General features: G+C 39.2%; 1 protein-coding gene across 1 annotated transcript; it reads left to right on the top strand.

Moving 5' to 3' along the window:
* The first annotated feature begins 13748 nt into the window (after positions 1-13748).
* LOC130157677 (cadherin-87A-like) lies at positions 13749-25801 on the top strand. The gene is made up of 13 exons (XM_056357565.1): positions 13749-13761; positions 14896-15032; positions 15746-15889; positions 17676-17920; positions 18408-18517; positions 19223-19357; positions 19869-20005; positions 20643-20840; positions 21203-21297; positions 22646-22801; positions 23615-24542; positions 24963-25173; positions 25563-25801. Exons 1-11 carry the CDS (start codon positions 13749-13751, stop codon positions 23844-23846), a joined length of 1602 nt encoding a protein of 533 aa, XP_056213540.1. The 3' UTR covers positions 23847-24542; positions 24963-25173; positions 25563-25801.
* Positions 25802-25912: the final 111 nt, after the last annotated feature.

Genomic DNA, 25912 nt, shown 5'->3' with positions numbered 1-25912 from the left:
TTGAGAACTTGGTGTATGAGAGTTATAAAAATGATCTGTGCATTCAACAATCTTATCTTCTCTAGGATGGAACCATTATGGTTAATGGCTTTGTAGACCGAGAAGCTAAAGAGAAGTATGAGTTGCTGTTGGTGGCAGCTGATAACGGAGTACCTCAAAGGCAGGTAATGGAGAGGAACACATTATTCTTTATTTGCAACTTCCTTTTATTCATAAATTTAAGTGTCTGCATTTTCTGAATCGTGGCTTTCTCCTATTACATGCCAGAATTTCACACATATCAGCATTCAAGTATTAGATGTGAATGATAACCCTCCTCGGTTTACAAAAGCACAATACTCGGCCAGCGTACGTGTAGCAACAGCAAAAGAAGGACTCTCTGTACTATTCGTGTCTGCTACTGACCTTGACACTGGGAACAATTCTGTTATTTCATACAGGTAAGTATCTGTGAGGTTAACAAGTATCTTTTGTTAAAGAAACAGCAGGGTATACTCACAAAGTATTTTTATTAGTCATAAGAAGGTAAGGCCTGTTCATAGATATTTTACAAGTGCTATAACCAGTAATGATTTTTAGACTTAGGAAGAAGACAGTCATTACTCTGTGTTTTAGAGTTTATCAAATCACGATTGCCCCATAAGAAAGAGAATGCAATCAGATTATAAGCTTAGCAGCAAGAACCAAAAGCCAAGATTTGTTTGAATTTCTGAAAGTTTGAATAATATGTTGGAACTTCTGAGTAGGAACTAAATGAATCTCAGAGAATTACTGTCTTTTCACACATCTTCTGTTTGCTAGGAGGAGGAGGTCAAGAAATACTTTCATTATGCACTATGTGTAAAAAAAATTAATTGAGAAAAGTTTTTGTATGATCTTGGAAAATACTGGGATACCTTGACATGGAAAATATAGATTGAGAAGGACAGATGAATGAGTCAGTAACCTGTGGGTGTTTAAAACTAGTGTCTTGAAAGAGAATATTTTTAACTACGAAATGGCATTCTGCTCACCAGAAAAAGTAATGTGTTTAAGGTAATCCAGTTATCTGTGAGAGTTTGCAGAACGCTGGGAATTAGCAGGTCTGCAGCCTTCAGATGAATGTCACCTGGATTTCTTATATTGCTGAATATGCAGTTGAACGTGCAGTATCTGCCTTCTGTTCGTGGGAAGATCAAAGGCTTTGGGGTATAATGGGAACTGAGGGCATGAATGCTGTCTTTTTTCATGATGGGAGACGTACTGGGAAATAAAAAGGCCAATATATTTAGGCTAATGACAGCAATTAAAACATGTTGCTTAGCCATTCTTCATAAGTAGGCAAATACTGTCTGCTGAGTACTTGTTACAGAAGTGACAGTAAATAGATGGTACTTCCAAGGTCATTAATACAAATATTATACTGATTTCTCTTTAATCAGCCTCATGAAACATTCTGATGATTTCCGTATAAATACCGGCACTGGAGAAATCATCCTCACCAATAACTTGGACCATATCACAGTTGACACAGTTGTTACACTGATAGTTATTGCTACAGATCATGGAATTCCTCAGCTTACATCAAATGGTAAATAATGTCTTTCTACCTTACTTTTTTTTCCCCCTTCCAACATGAACGAAACATTTGCAAACATAGAAATTTGAAATTAATCCTGTCACTGTCAAGTCAAAGTTAATTAGGTAGAGCTAGAATCCATGTTACATTTCAGCAGTGATGAATATTTGGTCTTCACCCTATGATTTCCTCCCAGCTGATCATATTAACAGAAAGTTTGGTTTAGTAATCCTGGTTAGAAATACATTTATTTTTTTTTTATTTACTGCGGTGGTGCTTCTGGTAGAAAAACAGGTTTTCATAATAGTAGCCACTCTAAAAAGATGTATTAAAATAATATCGATAATCTGTGCTTCTCTTTCAGTTTTCCTTTGTTTTATTAGGATTAGAAACATTTAAACAAATTAGAAACTGGCAGACAACCCCCTCAAACAAGCTTCTGCTCTTTCAAAAAATATTCAGTCATGCGGTATTTTCTGTAACTTTTTCACGTATTTTTAGGGACTACCTTTAATTTATCATGAAGAAGAAAACCAACTGATTTTCTTAAAATGGGATGAGTGACCACGACAGAATTTGTGCTCATATGGTTTTATGTATATCCCTTCTCTTTTGTTACAAAGCAATTTAGCATAAGATCTGCAAGGAGTGGAAAACACCTGCATATTCCATTAACTCCAAATTGGTGATCCTTGCTCTCATATCCTATTGAAGCAAACTGCTGTGATCAGTGAGGTGGGATTATTCTGGAACATGTTACGTATAAAAAACATAATATTTTGTGTGTTACATGTTAATCCTTACTACTGTTATTTTTTTGTCTTCTCATTCCTCTTTCCTACATGCTGGTTTCTGTCATTTTCTATTAGTTCCTCAAAAATTTAGGAAAATAGTGCACAGATCATGATGATTTTAGCAGCAACTTCACTATTTTAATTTGTTTTCTCTCGCTAGCCTCTGTTTCTCTCTACTTGCTGGTAAATGACACTGGCTTTGGACTGACTTTCGATAAGTCCAGCTATGAGTTCAGCGTTGACGAAGATGAGCCGCCAGGGACAGCTGTTGGCGCTGTGAAGGCGCTGTCAGGAAGCATAGCCGTACAAGTAGCGTACGCTCTGAAATCTCACAGTGACAAGTTCTCTGTTAGTGACCAAGGAGACATTGTAGCTCTTGACAGGCTGGATCGAGAAGACAACGACCTATACAACATCATTGTAGAAGCTGTTGATTCTGCGGTGCCACCCAATACAGCAGCTGTTTTGGTACAGTATACTGCATTTTAAAATGTGTTTTAAAGAGGAATAGAAAATAGTATTAGAATATAATATTAGAAATCAAGCAATATGCAGATAAGTGTCATCTCTTATGCAAGCATGAGGATTTTGAGAGCCCTTTATGTAGTTTCTCTTTCTTTTCCTAAGGAGGTATTACCATCTTGAAATATTGTCAACTTCACAAATTGCATCACTTCCTGAGAGTTCCTTTGTGAACAGCCCATAACCAGAGAAACTGATTAATACTGAAACCAGTTCTGTCAAATGCATGAGGTAGATGAACCAAAAAGCCCCAGATTATTAATCCTGCTCATCTCTTCCAGTTAGAGTATACATTACCTCATTTGTAGCAGCTGAAAATAAAAAAATTAAAATGCCAAGATGCTGAAGCTGGGAAAATGCTCAAATGCTGAAAAATGCTGACGTTGTTACGTATCCCTTTGGGTCTGGGGCTTGGGTGATTGGTTGGGGTTTTTTTTATAGGCTTCCATAGACTCAAATGAATCAAAATTCTTCCTTGGATACTGTTTTTACAGCTGAAATGTGTCTCTTCCCCCTCTACCCCCACCCCCCCCTTTTTTTTTTAAATACAGGTAACTGTGAGAGTTAATGACATCAATGACAATCCTCCAGTTTTCTCAACATTGATTCAAACTAAACTATCAGCTCCTGAAAATAACGCAGCTAGTCTAAATTTGGGCATATTTTCTGCTACTGATCTGGATATAGGAGTTAATGCACTTATAAGCTATTCTCTTCAAGACGATTTTGCTGGAATGTTCCATATTAACAACTCTACTGGCGAACTGATGACAAAAAAATCATTAGACAGAGAGACAGTGGACAGTTACGAATTGAGAATAATAGTAAGTTGACAAATTTGATGCAAGTTCACAAAAAAATTCTCAACATAAAAAAGAGAAAATACCAAATCTTCACAAGAAAAACACTTAATCTTAGTGAATTCCATTACTATTCATTAATGAATTTTGACTGTTTTGTTTTACACCCAGAGCTTTGTTTTCTGCTGTGTAAATTGGTGTTAGTGAATAAATGACTCAGAAACATCAGATCTTAAAGGTCATGGTCACATGATAGCTTCTTGTGAAATCTGCAGAGTCTTGCCATGTCCATTTTAGTCCATGCAACTGCCATACTGCTGTATTGCTTTTACTGCTTTGCCAATCCATATTTTGTCCTTTATTTTTTTCACTTTTCAAAATGTATGCATTTAGACCTTTTTAAAATGCCTGAAATATAAATTTCCAAGTTAAAAAAACCATCAAAATTGAAAGCATAAAGTTTCATCCAACATTCATGTGAGTATTTATTCTAGCTGATTTCATTGATTTTTACTGCTGTTAATCAGATAAATTATTGTGTATACAGAGGAGTGTTCCAGCACTGGCCGTCATGTATGAATATATTTTAAGCTCTTTACTGCTGACAAATAATTTAACTGGTCAAGTAACTTGTAGAATGTATTCAGGACAGCAAGGAAACATACTAAAAATTAAACAGTGTCTTCTGAAAATTTTAGGATCAATAAAAGTGGACACTTCTTAAGACTAATTGACAATTGTGTATACATACCTAGGGATTAGAACTTTCCTATGGTGGATGTTCGTGCAATGTAAAACTGACTGTGAATGCCATGTTCTAGCTACTCTTCACAGCTTGCTTTGTAGACAGTTCAAACCCTCAAAATGCAAGGGATTTCCTTATTCTTTTAAGCGCCACATCACAGATATGCATCTGTATACTGTGGGTTTATGTTGCTTAGTGCCACGTCTGATCATGTGACAAATTTGATCTGGGTCCAGGCTTGAGCTTTTGATTAATTGTTCATGAAATGAGGCAGAGCATATGATACGGTGAGGACACCAGCTAGAGGAAGACATGTGACACCCAATCAAGTACAGGGCTAGAGCAGTGCCATTGGTGATAACTGGCCTAGCAGAAAGCCTTCCGAGACAGTTTCACAATTTTTGGAACAAAACTGAACGTGTAAAATAAGTTTGTATCAATGTAGTGCTTCATTTAATGACAGGTTGTTTCTTTGCAGGCCACTGATTCTGGCAAACCCTCACAATCTGCAAGCTTAGTTCTAAGCATCACTGTGGAAGATGTGAATGACAATCCACCAGTGTTCCCCCAGAAATCATACTCCGTGACTGTAAAAGAGAATGAGCCTCCACACGTGGTACGTGGCATTAAGAATAAATAGGCTGTTCTGCAGTTGTTTTCTTTACCTAAACTTGGAAGTGGTAGTAATCTATGATGACTGTGCTGTGGCAAACATATTTTTTTACTTTGTGCAGTCTGTAAAATCACACAGTGTGTTTTATATGACAGTGCAGCATCCATCCCACTGACTATTCTAAAGCTCTTTGTGCCACTCCCCCTTTCCCTCCTGTCCCCAGCAGTGATGCCACACCACGTGGATCTAGTTTTCAGAGGACCTATGGGCAACATGTTTTAAAGATGCTGTAGGTGTTAGGCATATATCCAGCATCCCTTTGTTCCTAAGGTTTTCTGTCTTCTCCCAGTGTATTAATTTCTGGCTCCATATCTGCCTTGCAGATGTGAACTAACGGTTTACAGGAATCAAGGGAAAAGGTGCCACGTGAGAATCTGTAACACCTCTCACCAGCCCTGCTGTATGCTGTGTCAGTATTCTAGCAATGCAGTTATGGCATATGAGTAATTCAGTCAGTAAACACTATATAAATAAGTACCAGTCTTATGTGTAGTTTTGCCACTCTCTTTTTTCTGCTCCAAGCCTGGTGGATTTGTTTGGGTTTTTTTCATTTTGTTTTGCTTTTCTCATTTAGATTTTGAGTGCAGCAGCCACAGATGAAGATATAGGGTACAATGCCATGATTCATTATACCGTAATTGGAGAGACTGCTTCATTTCATGTTGGAGAACTTTCTGGAAATATTACAACTCTTCAACCTCTGGACTATGAAAGGCATTCACAGTACACATTTATTCTGAAAGCTTTCAATCCTGGAGTGCCTTATCTCCAGGACACAGCAAACATTACAGGTAGCTCTTGGTTACCACAGAAAATTTATCTTAATTTGCCTTAGGGAATATTTCAGCATATGTAATTATGAGGCATAAAGATTTTTTATAAAGTAAATTATTGGAAACGATTATGTTGCCTTTTCACTACAGCCAGATTAAATTTTCTCAAAAAATGTTTGGCTTGTCAAAAATGAAGATTTTTCAAACAAGCAGACATTACTTCAATGAATTTACAGATTTTTCTATGGCATTGTTTGAGTACCTATTGATATTTTTACTGAAAAGTTTGCCAAAAACGTAACTTGGTTCTTTTTCTGCTTTTCTAGAGAAAGCCTGCTTCTAGGGTGGTAAAAAAATGTTGACAATGATTGTTAGTGTTGTTAAAATAACAGTTCTTGATTGCTGTTGGTTTTTCCCTTAATATACATAAAATGTAAAAAATACATAGGTATAATATACATAAAAATAAAAATAATGATCTTTTTTTTTCCCAGCACAACATAAAAAGATTTCTGTGAAGCTGGTATCCTAGATTTTGGCTAGCCCTACTTTTGATCAGTATGACTGGAAGTATTGGTTTCTTTATTACTTCTGGTTCTGTGTTATTCTCTGTTAGTTGTGTTACCGTGCAGCCAGCTTCACTAATTGGGGACCATGACCCTGTTGTGCCAGGTCATGTACAAATATAAAGCTAAGCAATCCTGTCTCACAATGCTTGCAATCTAAGCCAAAGACTAGAGATACCAGATGAATACGGACACAGAAGGGAGCCCAAAGAAACAGTAAGATGATACTGTTCATGAGGAGAGTAGTGACAGCGTGCTAGCCAGTTGTCGTGGTTTAACCCTGGCCAGCAACTAAGTACCATGCAGCTGCTCGCTCGCTCCCCCTCCCAGGGGGACGGGGAGGAGATTCAGGAAAAGGGTAAAACTCATGGGTTGAGATAAGAACAATTTAATAATTAAAATAACAACAGTAATAATTGTAAAGAAAAGGAGGGAGAGGGAAAGAGGAATAAAACCCAAAAGGGAAAAAACCCAAGTGATGTACAGTACAATTACTTGCCCCCTGCTGACTGATGCCCAGCCAGTCCCTCAGCAGAAATTGTCCCCCCAGCCCAACTCCCCTGAGTTTCTACACTGAGCATGACATTCTATGGTATGGAATATCCCTTTGACTAGCTCAGGTCCAGCTGTCCTGGCTGTGTCCCCTCGCAGTTTCCCATGCTCCTCCAGCCTTCTCACTGGCAGGGCCTGAGAAGCTGAAAAGACCTTAATATAAACGTCACTTAGCTACAACTAAAACCATCACTGTGTTATCAACATTTTTTTATACTAATTACAAAACACAGCACTGAACCAGCTACTAAGAAGAAAATTAACTATCCCAGCCTAAACCTGGACACCAGAAGTGCAGCCACTGTGGGAAACTATTGCTTTAGCAATAAATAATTTAATCCACAAAGGCAAGCATTTTGAAGTACAGAAAACAAGGTTGCCATCTGGTTTAAATTGAAAGATCTCCAACTCAATTCAGAGGAGCTGTACTGGTTTATATTAACTGAAGAAATTGCTTGCAGCCATTTGGGTGAAACTCAGGTCTGCATTCAGATATGCACCCTCTTTTCTTAGTTACCGTGGAAGATATTAATGAAGAAGGACCTGTATTTGACAAGCCCTCATATTACCAGATCCTTCTAGACAATTCTACAGCTGGCACACTAGTAGTAGATATCAATGCAAGAGATGAAAGCAAGGGTTATGATGAAGGCATTTTCTACAATATTTCAGGTATGTTAATAAAAAATCTTGTGGGTGGTTATTACTGGGCTACTTGCATACTGCTAAACTAAACTGTATGACACGTGAATGAGAGAAAAGGGTCAAAAATTGAAATAACAGGTTCTGACTGGATGTAAAAGGAAAAAAAGTCCTTAAAAAAGAGCATAACTAAGTACTAGAACAGGTCGCCCAGAGAGGCTGTCCTTGCAGGTTTTCAGCACCTTATGAATCAAAGCCTTGAGCAACCTGCTCTGAATTTGTTCATGACTGCTTTGAGCCAAGAGATTAGACTAGAGTCCTCACAAGGGCACTTCCAGCCCAAATGGTTCTGCGACACAGATGCACAATCAAGAGAGACCAGGTGTCTTGCTCCAAGTCACATATACAGATCAGGATTTCAACCCGTCTGCCGTATATCCTGGGCATATAATTCAGTCATTTGTCTCTGTTGACTCCATTGAACATCTCCAATACTTGTTTTTCTGCCTTCAGGTGGAAACTCAGAAGGCCTCTTTAGTCTTTCCAGCAGCACAGGAGTACTCACATTAACAAGAGACTTATCCAAACAGACTGTTCCCCTGTATTACTCCTTGATGGTCACTGCTACGGATTTGGGTCTGCCACCTCTTTCAACTTCTGTAGAGGTACTAACATTTTTACTTTAGTGTCTACTTGCACAGTTTATTCTCCAGATTGTTTATTCTAAAGTGAGAGTCACTACACCAGGAAATGGGTATTAGTGAGACAAAACTAATGCACAACGGGTATCAGAATGTCAGAGTCCCGCTTTTGTTTCCAGAACAGGATAGAAGATGAGGAGTTACAAAGTTATAGTGATACAGCAATTGCTGACACATCACCCATCACAGCTGTGATCATTCCATTGTAGCAAAGAAAGACAGAAGCTCTAGACTGTGAGGGATGAACATCAGAGGAGTGGACACTTCTGTGCAAGGTCAACAAGTGGGGCAGTCAGAGGGGATGTAATGGAAGTATGCGACAGAATAAACAGGAGACATCAAACAAAGCCTTCCTATTTGTTTTCACGTAATACAAGAAAAAATAAGTTGTAACTTGAAGACTGAGAAATGTAAAAGAAGTATCTTCTTACACAATGCTCATAACTTTTGCCACTAAATATCACAGCTTAGCAGAATTCAAAAAAAAAGGACCAGAAATGTATGTGGATAAAAACATGTAGAAAATTATATTCAACCTTAAAAAGTAGGCTTATGAGCCATCATTCTTCAGAGCATTGGACAGCAGCTGTCTAGTATAATTTAGAAATAAGTAAATTATTTTTGTGAAGCAGAAGGCATCATTTATTGCCTGTCACCTTTTTTTCACATATAAACTCAGTTATAAAAATTTTAAAATAATGTACTTACAAGTTCCTGCTCTGGTCACACATTCTCCAGTGGAAGAATTTGTTGCAAATATAGATTAGTATGTCTGAGAGCTGTTTAGCTAGACAAGTAATTTGAAATGTGCTGTATGCAATAAAATGGAATCCCTCTATTAAATAGAGAGAGAGAAAGTCCAGTTGGATTTGATGATCTTAAAGGTCTTTTCCAACCTAAATGATTCAATGATTATATAATTTGGGAAAGCATACAGGTGAACCTAAACTGATGAAGTTGCTGGCATTTTTTCACTAACCTTCACTGCCTTCAAGGCACTGATGTGTCAGACTTGGCATGCAGCAATCGCAAGCTTGTTCTTAATGGTAAAGTTATGGACTTCTGCTGTTGCGTACCTCAATGGAAAAGCCTGCTAAACCTGAAAAGATAACTGCTGTGGTCATCTCCTTTTCTCCGCAGGTGTCAATAACGATAGCTCCCATCACCATTTCATTCCCGGTGTTCTCTGAAGCAGTCTATCAGCCTGCTCCTCTGAGTGAGAAGACGCTGCCAGATACGTTTGTGGAACATATCCGTGTGCTGTATAAGTTCCCTGTGATATTCACTATTGTATCTGGAGATGGAAAAGGTAAGCTCTTTATGTGAAATAACAAGGAAGAGGGTGTGTTAAACAACTAGCGCTGCAGAGCGCTTAGCTTTCGGATTATTTCTTCTCTCTCTCATTTTGCTTTTATCTCAGTTCTACAGCCATTAATACTGGATGTGTATCAACCAGATGTACCAACTTGATATGGGGCACATGATTGAATTTCTGTCAGAGTAGCTAGAGCCACATGATACAGAGCTGAGTGCACCAACTTTATAGTTTTTTTATGTGTGCTACAGGAAGATCAGGTGGTACCTGGTCAGGCATAAAGTTACAGTGACTGGAGAAAGAATACCTCATTGAGCATAAAGACTGCTGGTAGAAAAACTGACTCGGCAACCTTTTCTTAATGAATGTGAATGCATAGAGTAAGTTTACATGGGATCAAGCAGATCCCATGTAACGTGTCTGTTTTTTACTAAACATAGAGCCGAATTTTACTGTATCATCAAACATAGCCACATTGTATTTCTTTTTTGTAAAGTGTTTTGTATTAAGTTGTGGTCTCCTTGAAGTTATTTGCAGAATTCCTCATCTGCAGTAAGAATGGGACTTCATAGGAAATAAAATAATTTCTGCCTGAAACAGCGGCAAATAATCTTTGACTGTTTCAAAGGAAGTGAAGACCTTCAGACTGGAGAGTGGTGGAGTAAACTTCTCCCCTTTGCTTCCTTTCTGACCTTCTGAACTATTTGTTTATGTTGCTGCCCTGGATATACCTGACATTATTGTAAATACATGTTGAATTTTATTTGCTCTTTGAAGAATACTGTAGCATATAATATTCATATACATAATGTATGTTTTGCATTGAAGGGTTCATATATTCAGTTTTAACTAACAAAATCCTAACCAGAATAATTTCTGGTTTTTTTTAAACAGGGTATTTCAATATTGATGCATCCACTGGTATCATAAGAACGACAAAGAATTTTAAACTGGAAGATTTTCCAGTCATTTTCAAGGTGCGAGCAACAGATTCGTCTAATGCTGGCATTTTTAATGAAGTTAATGTGAATGTGGAAGTTATTGATGAAAATGATTTCCCTCCAGTTTTCCCATTCTCTCTACTAGAAGCAACACTGAAAGAGGTAAGAAAATGTAATCCAAACCAAATCACAAAAATAAATCCTAAAAATAATAAAAAAATATTTTGGTAAGTAAACATTCTGGAACTAGACAGGCTTACCATTCTGTTCTGCCATACGATATTTTAAAGTTTATTTCAAGCTGAAAATCCAAATGTACAAAGAGAATGGTCTAGATGTGTGGCCATATTGAAGAAAAAGTGAATCCTTTATTAATAAAAGGGGCTTCATAAAGGAAAACCAGCCACCCCATTTTGCACATTTGCACACAGAGAATGTTCCTGTGCATTCAAAATCTAGTGGATGTGCTGGGCACCTCATAGGCTCTCACTCAGCCTTTTGTAAGGGAGCTTCACACAGAGGAGCAGCAGGCAAAAGTCTCTAATTTAGCAACATTTCTCCGCTTGCTCATGTAAAGTTTGTTGTGATTCTTCCTGACTCAAGGTAATCAGTGGCGGAAAGCAAGCCACGTGTCTGTGGCTGTTACCTTATGACAGCCTACCAAAGAAGCCACAGCATTTAATAATGCAAAAGCATCCAGTTCAACATTTAACTCTTCAATTTTCAAAAAACGCTTTTCACACTTTAATCTGCTAGCTACTTTTTTTAAAAGAAGCACGTTAATTATGTTTGTTTTATATAGCACATACCTTGCCTTTGATCTTCCCAGCTGATTCACAAACGTTCTCTTTAACAGCCACAACTGATTTAAGATCTAGCCCATTTCTAACATTGAGCTAAATATAGTTTTAATTATTACGCCTATTTTTAATGTTCCCAGTTAGCTTAATGAAGAAGAATTAGAATCACATTTCCCAACCTTAAAAATTGATTTCCATGTGAAATGTTTACACAGTAGGAATTGCTGGATGCCATGTTGGATCAAATAACTTCAGATCAGGTCTCAAATGGCCATGAAAGTGAAACACTGACATTTACTGTCAATCTTGATGCTAGTAACATTTTTAAAAAGGAAGAAATAGATTTTTTTTTTGAAAAGAGTAATTATTAGCCAGATAGTGTTCAAAAAGAAACATGATTTTGAAGACGAGAACATCCATTGAGTTTCATAGGAGTAGAGGCTGTTAACCATAACATCTGGTCTCTTTGAAATCATGATTCTGCTTCCTGAAGATAACTACTGTAGGTAGAGATGTGGGGGCAGAAATAGTTTTCTTCCATAAATTAGTGACAACAAGAGATTCTCTTACTGTGCTGAACAAGCTGTATAATTTTGATTTTAAAATGTCTATACTAAGTGTATGCAGTACCTGTTACTTGCCCCCTTTTGTGTAATTCAAGAAATTGCAGCTAACCAGTCTCTGATAGCCTCAATCTGTTCTTCATCCACAGAATTTACTCGCTACTCAGATTGCCCGCTTGAAAGCTTGGGATAAGGATACAGGTAGAAATGGTTTCCTAACGTATGGCATTCTTAGTGGAGACAGACTAAAATTCAGGATAGATGAAGCAACTGGAATTCTTTATTCCACTGACTCCTTTGATTATGAAGAGGAACCAACAGAGTATCAGGTTTGCTTTAGATTTCTTCAGTTTTTGTTATTCAGAACTCTTTTTTTTTTTTTTTCTTTTTTTTTTTTTTCTTTTTCTTACACACACCCCTCCTGGGTAACAGGTGATGCTTTTGTGTTTTTGTTTAGCTTGGGATTGCTTGAGCATTTTATGCATTGTTTCACAATAAATTACATCTCGAGATGTGATGCATTATTAAAGCAAGACACCGCCTTTAGACCAGGGGTCATCAAACTTTTTACACAGGGGGCTGGCAGGTGGATGAAGTGGCAGGCAGCCATCTGCGGCTGCTTGGTTTTCCCCCCTCAACCCCAGGCGGGGGTGGGGCGGGGGGTTCTGTAAATACGGGGGGCCGGATTGAGGACCCTGGGGGACCATATCCAGCCCACAGGCCGTAGTTTGAGGACCCCTGATATAGACTATAATGAAATTCAAGAAAGGCTCATTGTTCAGCTGTCCCTACAAACTCTCAAATGCTTCTGCATGTGAATAACTCACTTCACAATGACAGCTCATGTATTCAGTGCTATTTGCTTGAATCTGTACTGGACTGAGACCTTGGCAGATGATAAAATTCTCAGTTAATCTTTATTGTTGCTGCCACTGCTGGATATTTTTAATGATATTATTTGGCTTCAAGCTAAAATATTGGTGAATTTGTTGGTTCTATATAGAAAGACCTTTTTTATTGACCAGATACCCCTTTTCAACAATAATTTTGAGGTGAATTCAGAATTTGACTTTACATTTCTCAAAAATACTTCAAAACTTAAAATTCACTGAGATTTTTTTAATCCTTACGCAGGTATCTATTTGTATGATTTCTCATTACCAATAATTGTGTAACTTGCAGATTGTGATATATGCTGAAGATGATGGAATCCCTGAGAAGAAAAGAGGTTACTGCACAGTTGTCATAAAGATCATTGATGTTAATGACTGGCCACCTGTTTTTGATCCAGTGACTGAATTCAGTGTAAATGAAAATGCACCTGTGGGATCCGTAGTTGGAAAAATCACAGCAACGGACAGAGACACAGGAGACAATGCCTTTGTTCTATATAGCCTTACAGGTAACAAGGAATTCTCTTACTGCACTGGAACAACTGTCACTTTGTTGTCTATACTGTTACGAGCATAAATAGCATTATGTGTTTCCTCTCCTAACCCCTTTCCACCCTTTTCCCACCCTTTCCAAGAAGGTTCACCTTCACCTGGTTTGGTATTTTACTAATTTATGCTCATACAGCTTTCAAACTGAGTAGGAACTTCTTTTGCAGAAATTACAAATTGTTGTGCTTTTAATCATACTCCTAGTTCTGTTAAAAAATGAGCTTTTAAGACAATCTTTAGCTACTCGACTGCCACAGCTGCAATCAGCAGGTGTAATTTTGATGAATAAAATGCCCACAGCTTTATTGAATGAGGAATAAGGGTCTAGGGCCTAATTGGTCCCTGCCCTGTAGAACCTGTAATGCCTGTGCCAGGTATTAAATGCTGCTAAATTAAGCCTCTCCTCAGCCTGGGGACTCTGAACATTTCAAAAGCTACTAGGAGCAGATGTAAATGGTATCACAAGTGTGTCAGGGACCTGATTCACTACCAAGGGCTGCTGGAGGGCTGTCATCTTCACCCTTGTCCTGGATGCCTTTACCTCTGCAGCAGGGGAGCCGCAACAGACAGCAGGTCACATACTCTGCTGCCGCAGATCTCTGCCGAGGCTATTAATAAAAACTGCCTTCAATTTCATTTTTCATTAATGTGCCAGCTGGTGAACTGCAGTGGCTGAGGGCTCTGATTTGTGCTTCCAGTCACGTTTAGCTGGGGTAGCTGACGGAGTTACAGTTGAGAAGAGTGCACCTTTTGCCACTGCCCCTAAATCTGACAGATTTAGACTCTGCATCTGGAGATTTAGACTCCTCTGGACCAAAGCCTGCAGTAGTCGGGTTTTTGTTGTATAGGCCATCAAGAGCTATGTGTATCCAGTTTATATGCTTTTAGAGTCTTTTATTTCCAATATGTATACAGACTTCGAGGTGGTTTTGGACAAGGGCGGCCAAACCCAGTAAAAGTCACTGCTACTGGCAAACTGATTTCTTTTGAGATCCCGTGTGTCACTCAGCCCACCTCCATCAGAGACAGAATAAATTCAGTCACATCTTCTCTTAGAGATCTTGGCAGGAACATTGTCTTGTCACAGCATTTCATGACTGCAACCAGCAAACATGAGACTGAATATAGAGAAGGTCAGAGGACTGTAAAAATGTCTGAGAACACCTCTAATCTCCTCTAATTATTGCACACACTTGGAGGAACTTGCTTCCAGAGATTCATCCCAGAACTCCAATGTGCTGTCCATCATCATTTACATGCCTCAAGCACTGTTACTTTCTGAGTGTGACAGACGTGCCTGCATAACTTGTTAAACCATTCTATCGGCTCACGTTTCAAATGCTCATTCACTCAAAGTATTTTCTGGTTTTCTTCTACATTATCTATATGATATCTAAAAAATTGTTATAATAAACTCAGGACACAAGTAAACATATAATTTAAGAGTGTAGTTAATTATGTGCTTCTAAGATGCATTCATTGATAATGCTTCTTTAAATGTGTTTCAGAAGGTGGAGGAAATGTGTTTGAAATAGATGAATTGCATGGTTACATTAAGATAAAGAACTCTCCAGACTACGAAACCATGAATAAATACACCCTTACAGTGAATGCAGTCAACAATAAATCTGGCCCTTTCCATCAGGTAAAAGATCATTGTTGTAATAAACAGTGACTCTTGCATTCAGAGTGGATTTTGAACTAGTGGGAGGGAGACCTATCAAAGACATCTATTGTGCAGAATAAGTCAGACACCTAATCATGTTTAGGGTCAGACTTTTGCGACCTTTGTCCATGCTGTTCGTATTATAATCCATAATTAGTTGAAATACTTCAAAATCATGCAAGGCAGAATTTGACCCTGAATTGCTTGCAGACTAACCTGTGCTGAGGAGCTGGAATTCCTGCCTGCTGCTGTTAGTACTTTAAATGCCATGATAATTTTTAAGGGGAAAAAAAAGTAATTTTCAGAAAATTATTCTGGTTTTGTCTGCTGTATTTCTTTTATTTGAAAAGTTATTACACGTTTCTTTAACAGAACTTGAACATGTCTGGTTCCTTTAACTGCATCTAGCAGCAGCAGTAGGACATGTTGGCCTTCTAAACACATCCTGTTCTTACTCATTAAGACACCTTTCAAGAAGCAGAATTCTACTGCGACATTGAATGCCTGCCTCTCTCGTATTAAAATCCTGTAGTGAGCTCTGATGTTGAGTTCACAAAATTAAAACTAACACAATGTTTTACTACAGCACTTTCGAAGTCTAATTTATGCTTTCTGTTGCATATGCAATTAACAACAAAAAAATATTGCTGAATACGACATTCTAAAATGCATGAAACCATTTTGTTTTCTAGGCAACTACTCATGTCACTGTTCTAGTGATTGATGTGAATGATAATGCTCCAGTATTTGCTCAGAATTCCTATTCTGCTTCCATAAACATGATTAATCCTGTAGGTGCTCATGTCATAACTGTGAGTGCTACTGACAAAGATCAGGTAACTACTCCTGTTGGTTTTGACACTGCTTTAAACTGCAGCTCAAATATATTTTTCTCTGTTCTGTAGGCATGAAATGCCAAATGTAGCAGAAATTAAATCCTGATTGACTAACAGCACTGGGAATTGGAAATTAGGACTTTCGATGTTTCTGCCTTGACACTGATGTATTCCCTGTCTTTGGGCATGCTTCTTCAGCTATTTTTGCCTTAATTTTTCCCCTTATTATATTGAGTTGTACTGGTCTTTCAGAAGTATGCAAGGACTGAAGCAATTTAGTGTCTGTGAAGTTATTTGAACTTCTGAAGTAGAAGAACCTGTAAAAGCTAGACATTGTGTAGCTGGCTTGAACATGGAAATGTCTGCTTACCAAATGCCTCTGAAGTGTGGTACCCCAGCTAATTATGTCCCCATTTTGTAAAGTAATTTTATTTAATGTATCCGTACTGCACCCATCAAGTAGTATCCAGGCACTGGCAGAGATATCCAGTAGTCATCCAGATCACCATGACAACATCACTACTGATTACATTATTTAAAAGATGAAACATCTAGAAGTGACAACAAAATAGGTGTAGGAGGTGCCTTCCTATTTCTTCACACATAATTTTGGTTAAAGTAGCTGCAGCTGTGGTATATTGCTGCAAATAATCTAATGGTCTGGTTTTTTATCATTCTTCTTAATGAATTTATATAAAAAGTGAAATTGCTTATGAAAGTTGCTGGACTCTGTGAGATCTGCATTATGACCCTAATGAAACTTATCCTTCAGATAATATGTCTGGTCCTCTGCCACGCAGAGTGGCTCTCATCCTCCCTGTGCCACGCTTTCAGGATTCTGGGGCACAGTCCAGCACTGAATTCATTAGACTTTGTCTCTGTTCCTCCCTGTTCCTGATATAATTATAAATCCACAGATTACTTAGTGATAACAGGTATTCATGGTAGGGTTTGATCCTGCTGCTGCAGAGCCATGGAAGAACAGAATACGATGCATTTCCAAAATACAGAGCAAAGTGCAATACGACACACCCTAAGGGTTGGTCAAAATGGCTTGTCTCGGGAAAGAAGTGATGTGCACAGAGTAAACAGGTTCCAGCTCTCCCACGGCAGGCAGGAATAGGGCTTACCCTCACAGCAGTGGGGAGGCTGTGCTTTTCCTCGAGGCGTGAAAAGGATCCAAGGGACTTTGGCTTATTTGCGTTGACATCACACCTTTAGATGACTCTCTTTCACAGTTCTGACTGTCAACCTCTGCATGTGCCCTTAATTTTTTTTTAGACTTTTTTTTTGTCACATTTTTACTGTGAACTGGCCTACTGCTTGTGAATTTTCTTCTGCTTTGTGTTTTTATCATCGCCCATCCTACCACAGATAACCCCAGGTTATCATTCTTGAAATAAATTCACTAGAGGTATTTAGACATGTCAAATCCCTTGTTTCAGTATTTGCCCTACCCTTCAAAATGTAGTCCCAGTGCATGTAGTTTTCTTTAGTATTGCTATGGGGTTGGGGTTTGGTATTTTTGTTTTTTTAATCTTGGAACTTCAAAATTATTTTGGGGTGGTGGAGGGCTTTGCCCATTGGCGCTTTCCCCTGCTGCTGCTTTTGTGTTACAGCTTCACCATGAAATAGCTCTGAGCCTGGTTCTCTCTAATTATTTAAAATACCTATGGAACCCTGTCCATTTAAGCATGGAAATAGGGAGATTCCAGTGAGTCTGTACTAGGGGACTTGGGGCACTTGCAAGCAATAGTTGCGTGAAGTTGTGTTCCTTCTATGGCAGGGGCAAAATGGACTTATTGAGTACTACATCCTCCCTGACCAAAACTTCAGCCCATTCTTCCTGATAGAAGATATGAGTGAGGGGAAAATAATTACAACTGGAAACCTGTCTAGATCTGGAGAGATCCATTTAACAGTGATGGCTAAGGACAAAGGCTCTCCACCTTTAAATGGCACTGCAGTGATTACTCTTAATGTGTTTGACAACCATCCTTTTGTTCCTCAGTTTAACGAGAGCAGAATCAGGTGAGGCTTTCGTATTAACTTATATAACTGGTTCGTATTCTCCTGGTAGTGGAAAACATAGTAAAGCTGAAGCTCATTTTTGTATTCATCCACACAGAAGGAAGGACATCCCAGGTGGTTTTTTAAATAAAACATCCAGGAAATTCTGCTGTGCTGATGCTGATGGTTCTGTGAATGTGATTTGAGGCATTGCCTTTTATTTCTTTATCGTGCAGCTTGCATAAGCCAGACTCTTCATCCCTTTCCTCTTGCACACTAATAAAACATTCTTCTTTAGCCTTTACTCAAGGATAAACAAATGTCTAGCTAGAGAAGTAGGGCTTGCACTGCGCTCTGAAACCCAGTGAGCTCTAACAAACAACTAGTGGGGAGGGGGCAGGATTTTCCACAAAGAACTCACTCTTAAGGAGTTAAATTTCAAAGCCTGCCAGTGCAGCAGCTGCTGGGCAATTTAACATTATGATTTATCTTTTATTTTCTATGTTAGCATTTCCGTTTTGGAAAACACAGGAGTGGATTATTTCATTTACGCTTTTACTGTGGTCGAAACTTTAGGAAAACTGATTGATTATACAATTGTATCTGGCAATGAAAAAGGTGAGTGTTGTTTCCCTTATGAGTTAAAATAGCTAACAGAATAACCTGTCTTCTGTGTGGCAGATGTTGCTGTATGTAAATGAGGAGATGGAGACCAAGGATAAGAATCTGTGTCATTTAAAAAAAAAAAGAAAGTACACAAAGAATTTCTTTCAGACCTTCTTCAGCATGGACTTCATTAATCTTCTTTGGCTAAAGAGGGGGTAGTAACTTGCTAGAAAATGAGTTTCTGTAGCATTATGCTAGGATAATTTGCAAGCTGACAGAGCCAAAATGGAAGTTGTTGTTAGCAAGCAGCTTCCTCCCTGCCAGTCACTTTTAGTCTATCATTTCCTTGCACTCGCAACTATGTTAGGGCATCTGCCCTCCTTCAGCTTTTGCAGCTGTGCTGCAGCTCCACATGGCACACGAAAAAGGGAGTAATTGGAAACTGAGAGGAAACTTGGAAATCAGTGAAAAAGGAGTTGTGCAACAAGAAGCTGCAATTCTGTTTTCCAAGTATGTTGCTCCTTTACGTGTTTAAGGCCTGTCTGGTCACCCCTGCTGTGATACCTTTGCTGCACAGCTAGTGGAAGTGTTGCATTTCACTTTCTGAAGAGCAGAGGACCCCTAGAAACATCCTAAGAGCAACAAAGACATGAGAGGTAGAAGGGTTACAAGTGAAATAGTAGCTATAATAATGAAGGTGCATGTTTTTCCTTTCAGGTCATTTTAGATTGGATCCGAAAAGTGGTCAGCTGAGAACAGCGATTAATTTGAACTATGAGGAAGTTTCTCAGTATGTGATTTTAATTGAAGCAAATGAAAATCTCTTATCTGCCACAGAAGTCCAGCGTTCAGGTAACTTTTTGCTTTGAAGGACATTCCAACTTAAATCTGGGGCAATGAACACGTCTCCTGCGTTTACAACCCAATATAGGAATCATGATTCTCTTTAACTGAAAAGTCTGATGCGAAAGGTGAAAAGCTGAAGTTCAAGGTTGTACAGAGGAAAGCCAGCAGCCTTCCCCCAAGGGTGCAAACCCTCACAGGGCCCTACCATGGTCTCAGAGAAGAGTATAATAGCTGGGCATTGGACAACTTGGCAGGAGCTGGAGGAACCTGCCTGTCCCTTCCCTGGTGCAGCATAGCCAGCTGCTGTCACCTCTTGTCTTGAACTGCCTGCTCTCACTGAAGCCCCTGAAGGAGTGAGATATTGCTCCTCTGGGCACATCCCTGCTGCGTTCCCTTTCTTCTCCCTCTTCCTCCCATGCAGCAGAGATACTGCTGCAAAGCCACAGCCTGACCTAGCCTTTGAAAGCTGTGCTTTGCCAGTGTTCGTTGTTGCAGTTAACTTGTGGTTTTTTAATAGGCCTGCTTGCTCAAAATGTGGCAATGCTGACAATCTCAGTGCAGGATGTAAATGAAGAGCCAGCATTTTTGAATGATGCCTACTCTGCTCGGATACCGAACTCTGTGCTGTACAAGTACCCGGTTATTACAGTTCAGGTAGAGTAGCTTTCTGTGTTCTTCGTGAGAATAGAAATCTCTTCCAAGATTTGGATTTCTTCCACAGTTAAACTGGGCTAAAGGAGCTGTTCAGTCTGCTCTTGAAAGCTTGATGCAGATTCTGCCCATCAACCAGGTTTAACAAATCGCTGGTGAAGGATGGGATGTTTAGGGAACTGGTCCATACCTGTCCTACTAGTGGGTCTGTCAGAAGAGCTATACAGTCTGTTCTGACTCATGCTGCTGTTATGGATTATGTACCACACAGGCTACTGTTCTCTCTTCGGCACCATTAATCACTTTGTTATCTGTCAGACCCCAAAGGGAATTTGATTTCAAAATGGAACCGTTCTCATCTTGTTCTAAGTCTGGTGTTACCTCTCCGTTCTAGTCTGCTCCTTTTATGCTTGCAGCGTAATCCTCCAGACTTCATAGTAAATTTATTTCCCCTTTTATACCCTTGGTCTGATTCTGGTAGTTTGTGCCCCACTTTTAGTGCTAAGAAAGAAATACGACAGCACTATTCTAGAATACTCCAGTCTTACAAATAGAAACTGCAGAGTTTAATGATTGAAGGGCAATGGTGCAGCCCAAAAGCCACAAGCTGAGTTACACAAATCACCTTTTTTAAATCCAGGCCACAGATCCAGATTCAGGAGACAACGGACTTCTGCTGTACAGCTTAGTGAATACTCAAACAAATGAATTCGACATTGATGAAAATACAGGGCAGATTTTCACAGTTTCTGTAGCAGGAAAGGCTGGAACATTTTACCTGGAAGTCCGAGCTGCAGACCAAGGCACAAGGAGACTTACAGCCCGGACAACAGTCAATGTAAGGAAAATTGCTATTTATAGTCCTGATTTGCTTCCTTGACAAAACTCGGTATACAAGAAGGGCTAGGTTTGGTAATAACAACAAAAAACCCTACTTAACACCATACAGTGAGACTGTCAGATACACTGGTATTTACTACACACTTTCAGGCCAGAATTATGAGGTTGCCATTTCTAGTAACATATGAAAATATGTTGGCATGAAGACTGATTTTTAGAGGACAATTATTCTGTATCACAGGGTTTTTTTGTGGTGGGACCTTTTTTTGGTGTGTGTGTTTGTTTGTTTGTTTGTTTAATCAATCTGAGAGAGATACATATGCTTCAGCAAACCTGACATGTAATTTGGTTCTTTCTTAGGTAACCCTTGATTCCAGTTCCTCTGACAACATTGTGGTAGTGGTGCTTAATCAGAAGATCAATGCTGTTGAAAGAAACATTGTTGAAGTAAAAAGGTATTTTTGAAACACTGAATTATTCTGATACAATATCTAATGACAAATTTATAGTCCCTTTGAGATAGGTGGCTGAGAGCCTATAGGCGAGACAATACCCTAGCCAGTGCCCGTGAAAAGCTAGGCCTTAACTTGACGTAGTTCAGAATACTTTGTGGGAATTCACAGGAATCCACCAGTTTTTACCTGGTAAGGCTTTGGCCTGAGCTGATGAATGTGAAAGAGATCATTGGACTAGTCGATTTTGAGAGGTCTCTTCCTATCTCAATGTTTCTGTGATTTTAAACAGCCTGGAATAAAGTCCTTCATGGATAGTAGGCCCAAGATAGAAATGTGGAGGCAGATAGGATAGCAGCCACGAACCAAACCCACCTCAGCTACAGGTGAAAAAATCCCCCAAGTAGCACTGCAGCAGAGCTGCTCAAGAAGCTCTCGGCCCCACGGTGCTAGGGGGTGAGTTGGTGTTGTATGGATGGCCACACAACAATTAAAAACATATTTTGGCCTTTTGGGCTTGTTAATGAAGATACAAGATCTTTTGTTTGATTACACATAAGCATATATTTCCATTGGTAATATTGAGTCATGTGTTTTTGAGGGGAAATCACTCTGAAGGTTGGAAAAATGAGTTTGTGATGCTGACGCTGTTATGGCACCAGTTTTTTGTTGGTAAAAATTAAATGGAAACCCTAGAGCTGCTCTGCTGCTTTCCTCAAAGCAGCTGGTACTGACTGCTGTCAGAATGATGGATTAACTGGGCCGCTGGTGCAATCCAGTGTGAAAATCTCTGTGGAAAAGGAGAAGAAAGCAATGAGGATAATGGGACTGAATTTCACTCCTTCCCACCTCTACTATTTATAGTACTCTATAGGTATCACTGCCTGTATTTACAAAAAATAACGTCAAGCATGAAATGAGCCGTATGTCACTTTGAAAAGCATGCTGTATTATATACTATGCAATATTGGTTATGAAAGCTAGGTATAAGGTTTTGTTAACCCTTCCTTTCTGTAAGTAATTGTTCAGTTATGTTAATGGCACCTATCTGAGAATTTTCAGGCTATGCACAAAAGTTATGTACTGTCTACTAATGAAAAGTATCTTCGCTTACCAGAGACAAGGACTGGATTTTTTTGTTTCCCTCTGCTACTCAGTCACTCAACGATATTGGTCAAATAGCTTAATTGCTTTGCTGATGATAATCCTGCATTTTTACATGCTTCTCTTAAAATACTAAATACCTGAAAGTGTTGTATTAAATACTACTTTTTCATCATCTCTAATTTCCAGAGTAGAAGAATTTGTCATTGCCCAGTTAATTTAAATTGTTTTCTTAACATGATGGCAGGGTCCTGAGAGATAAACTTGCATGGAATGTATACATCATTGATGTTTATTCAAATGAGTTTGAAAGAAAAGCAAGAAGCAGCACTGATGTAACCTATGTAAAATTTACTGCTTTTGATGAGGCAAACCAGGAATTACCTGCAGAATATGTAAAAAGGTCTGTATGGCACAGTCTGTCTTCTGGGTATCAGAGCTATGCAGCTGGGCTTTGTTTCACTTAAAATCATTAATGTCTTGGACTGAACAGGTTTAGATGAAATAACAGTTTAGCTGAAATTTACCTCGAGGCTTATTTTAGTATTTTTAGAATTCAGAAAGCTTTCATTATTTATCGAAAGGTGATTTTCAGAGTTGGACAAAAACATGGATAAGGCTGTTTAATTGTGCAAAATATATTTAAAAGTTAGTTTTAAAGAAAACAGAAGCAATATCATTAAAATGGATATTGACTTCACTTCAGAACTGCAGAGTGTTGATTAAAAACTTACATTTCAGGTGTATTTTACATTTGTTTCATAACATGTCAGTGGTATGAATGCATATTCATATAAACATTCTCTGAGGGGCAGCTGCTATTTAAACACACAATTTCTAGACTCAACACATCTCTCAAACAAGCACTTGTTTGTGGCCGATATTGCTAATGGAGCCTGTGATCACAGGAACCTTTTTCTCTGAGGGAAAGTGCTGTTAGTAACTGTGAGGCTACATGCAGCTGCCTTAATGTGGATTTAGAGGATACTGACCTCTCAGATTCAATTTTCCAAGCTTTTGCATCATTTTAGTTCATAAGCACCAGGGCTGGTTGCAAGAAAACAAGAGTGTTTTCGGAATGAAAGACATGATAAATCTGAATCTTTGGAAAAGGTCTTGGTGGATGAGGGATTGGTATTCTGTTATTTTCTTTGTCACTGTTCAAGCCAAAATGAAGGTCTGATATGTCATCAGCATTTTACTCTTCTGTCTTCAGGAAACTTAGGGAGCAGAAGAGTAACATTGAGGTAGAACTGGAGAAAATATTTTCAATTCCTGTTACTGCTGCCATAGAAGAGGGTCGTGCTGAACCGGCAACGCCTGAACTCATTGCAACAATTGTGCTTAGCGTTCTGCTAGTCTGCACCCTCGTAGCCTTCCTGGTATACGTCCTTTTTACTATAAAAAGGAAAAGGTACAACTACTTTTACTTTAACAATGTAATTTAGACTTGCAACTATAAGTTTACTTCGAATGTCAACCTGAAAAGTACTTATCTGATAAATTACTGATATTTGCATGGAGTGTCACCTAAGATTTGCTATAAATCAAAATGCCTGGTGTTGTACCATAGATATTAGACATGCTACGCATAACTGGAAGTTGGTTTATTCTTGCTTGTCACACAGCAACAGCAGAAGCAAATACTTTTAAAAACAGAGAAATGTGGAGAGCAGAAATTTTAACTGTGAAGGGGGACACAAGCAGCTGTGATATACCCGCATAAGTCTCCTCTAACCCCATGAATGCTGAAATCAAGGGAGGTTTTGCAGCTAACTTCAGTGGCAGCAGGACCAGCGGGTGGAGAAAAACAAATGCATTTCCAAGAGGGCAGCGGGTACCTACCCTGCTACCGTTACAGAAATATAGGAAATACTCCAAACCAATCCCCAGAATCATACTGAAAATAAATGCTGTGCGTTAAATTTACGATACAAACGCATCATATTCTGCTTTTAAAGCAACTGTAAAGCCCATCTTCAAAGATAATTTTATTTTAATGTATTTATCATTTTCAAAAGGTATGAGCAACAGTATCTGGTTAAGAAGCAAGCTGAAATGAAGAAGGGTATTGATAATCTGTGTGCAGCTGATAGAAGAGGAAGTCTGAAAAGCTTAGAGAAACTAGAGCACATGAATAATGTGTAAGTAGAATGCTGATAACACAAATTTATTTAAAAATAGCATGTCAAAAGACATGTCAAAAGTTTATTCTGGTAACATAGCATTTTCCTTGTATCTTTCACTAGAGTATATAGACTGATTTTTTAAGAACCCTTACAATTTTAAGTTAAAAACTCTCTACACTCAAAGGAAGCTGATACCTTTTAATCTTGTATCAAAAATTACAAGGGCAAGTTCCTACTTTCTCTTTAGCAAATTGTTAAGCCATATGCAGGAAAAACACTCTTCAGGATACAAGAAGCTACTTCATGTTTCCCAGGGTAAAATCCCAGTGATTTTGAGATCAGTCTACGTGCTGCTCTCAGGTTTAGAGAGGCCAAGATTTTTGTCTCTTGACTATTTGCAAGCTCGAGGTGTTACGAATTCTAACTCTCTTTCAGGGAAACTGACGTAATAGCATTTAGCAACATGGAAGACACCAAAAGAGGTGATGCTGACAAAGACGTAAATAAGGCTGATGAAAAATGCGCTTACCTTGAGACACTACTCTTAGATTGCGATGAAGAACATGAAGGAAAGGTAGCATCTGAAAGGGCTGCTGAACCTAGATATGTAGATGCCCAGCCCACTGCAAAAAGCACAACAGATCAGGTAATTACCTTTTCAATTGCCAGGAATGGAGTGAAAGATACTTTATCACTGTATGTCAAATAACTGAAACAATTATTGAAAGTGGTAAACCTGTGATAGCACTAAAAACCCACCAACTTATGTGAAGTAACAAAAAATCTTTGGGGAGGGGCTGTTTGTCCCTGCTGAGGAGGAGGAGGACTTTGTGACCCAAGAATGGTGACTTACATGTGTACAGTAAAGGGCTGTGTTGCGTGCTGCCCCTAAAACTTGCAGGCTTGAAAAGAATGCTTTCTTTGCAAGCGTTGGGGACAGAAATATGTGTGTATGTGTAAGTTAGAGGACTCGCACTGCTTAGGACATGCCGGCCCGGCCCGTAGCCCGGCCTGACGTGCCGCGTTTTCCCGCAGAGCTGCGCTGGGACCGCCGCAAACCCGGGGCCGGCGCCCGCCCCCGAGCTGAAGGGAGTCAAGTTTTCAGAAGTGGCAATTATTTTGCACGGGAACCCCGAAGATGAGCCCGATGATGACGATGTAGTTTTCCGTCAGTAAGAATGCTGGATGAAGAAAGCCCTGGCGGGATCCGCGGCAGGGGGAGCGAGCGGCGGGGAGGGGGAGCGCCGCCCCGTTCTGCGGAGGGGCCGGGGGCGGCGGGGCTGGCAGCAGCGCTGCCTTACACCGCATCTCGTCGCTCGGGCCGTGGGTAGAACGGGCGGACAATAAAACCGATTCCACAAGTGACGCCGGGTCGTTGTTCCGGG

This window comes from Falco biarmicus, chromosome 12 (assembly GCF_023638135.1).
Source record: "Falco biarmicus isolate bFalBia1 chromosome 12, bFalBia1.pri, whole genome shotgun sequence".
NCBI lineage: Eukaryota > Metazoa > Chordata > Aves > Falconiformes > Falconidae > Falco > Falco biarmicus.
The sequence above is the reverse complement of the archived record's forward strand: the minus strand, read 5'-3'. Positions and strand labels throughout refer to the sequence as shown.

Coding starts and splice junctions, on each gene's coding strand:
- LOC130157677 (XM_056357565.1), top strand. Junction 15,890..17,675: donor GTGCTACTGACAAAGATCAG/GTAACTACTCCT, acceptor CTTCTATGGCAG/GGGCAAAATGGACTTATTGA. Junction 22,802..23,614: donor CCTGCAGAATATGTAAAAAG/GTCTGTATGGCA, acceptor TTCTGTCTTCAG/GAAACTTAGGGAGCAGAAGA.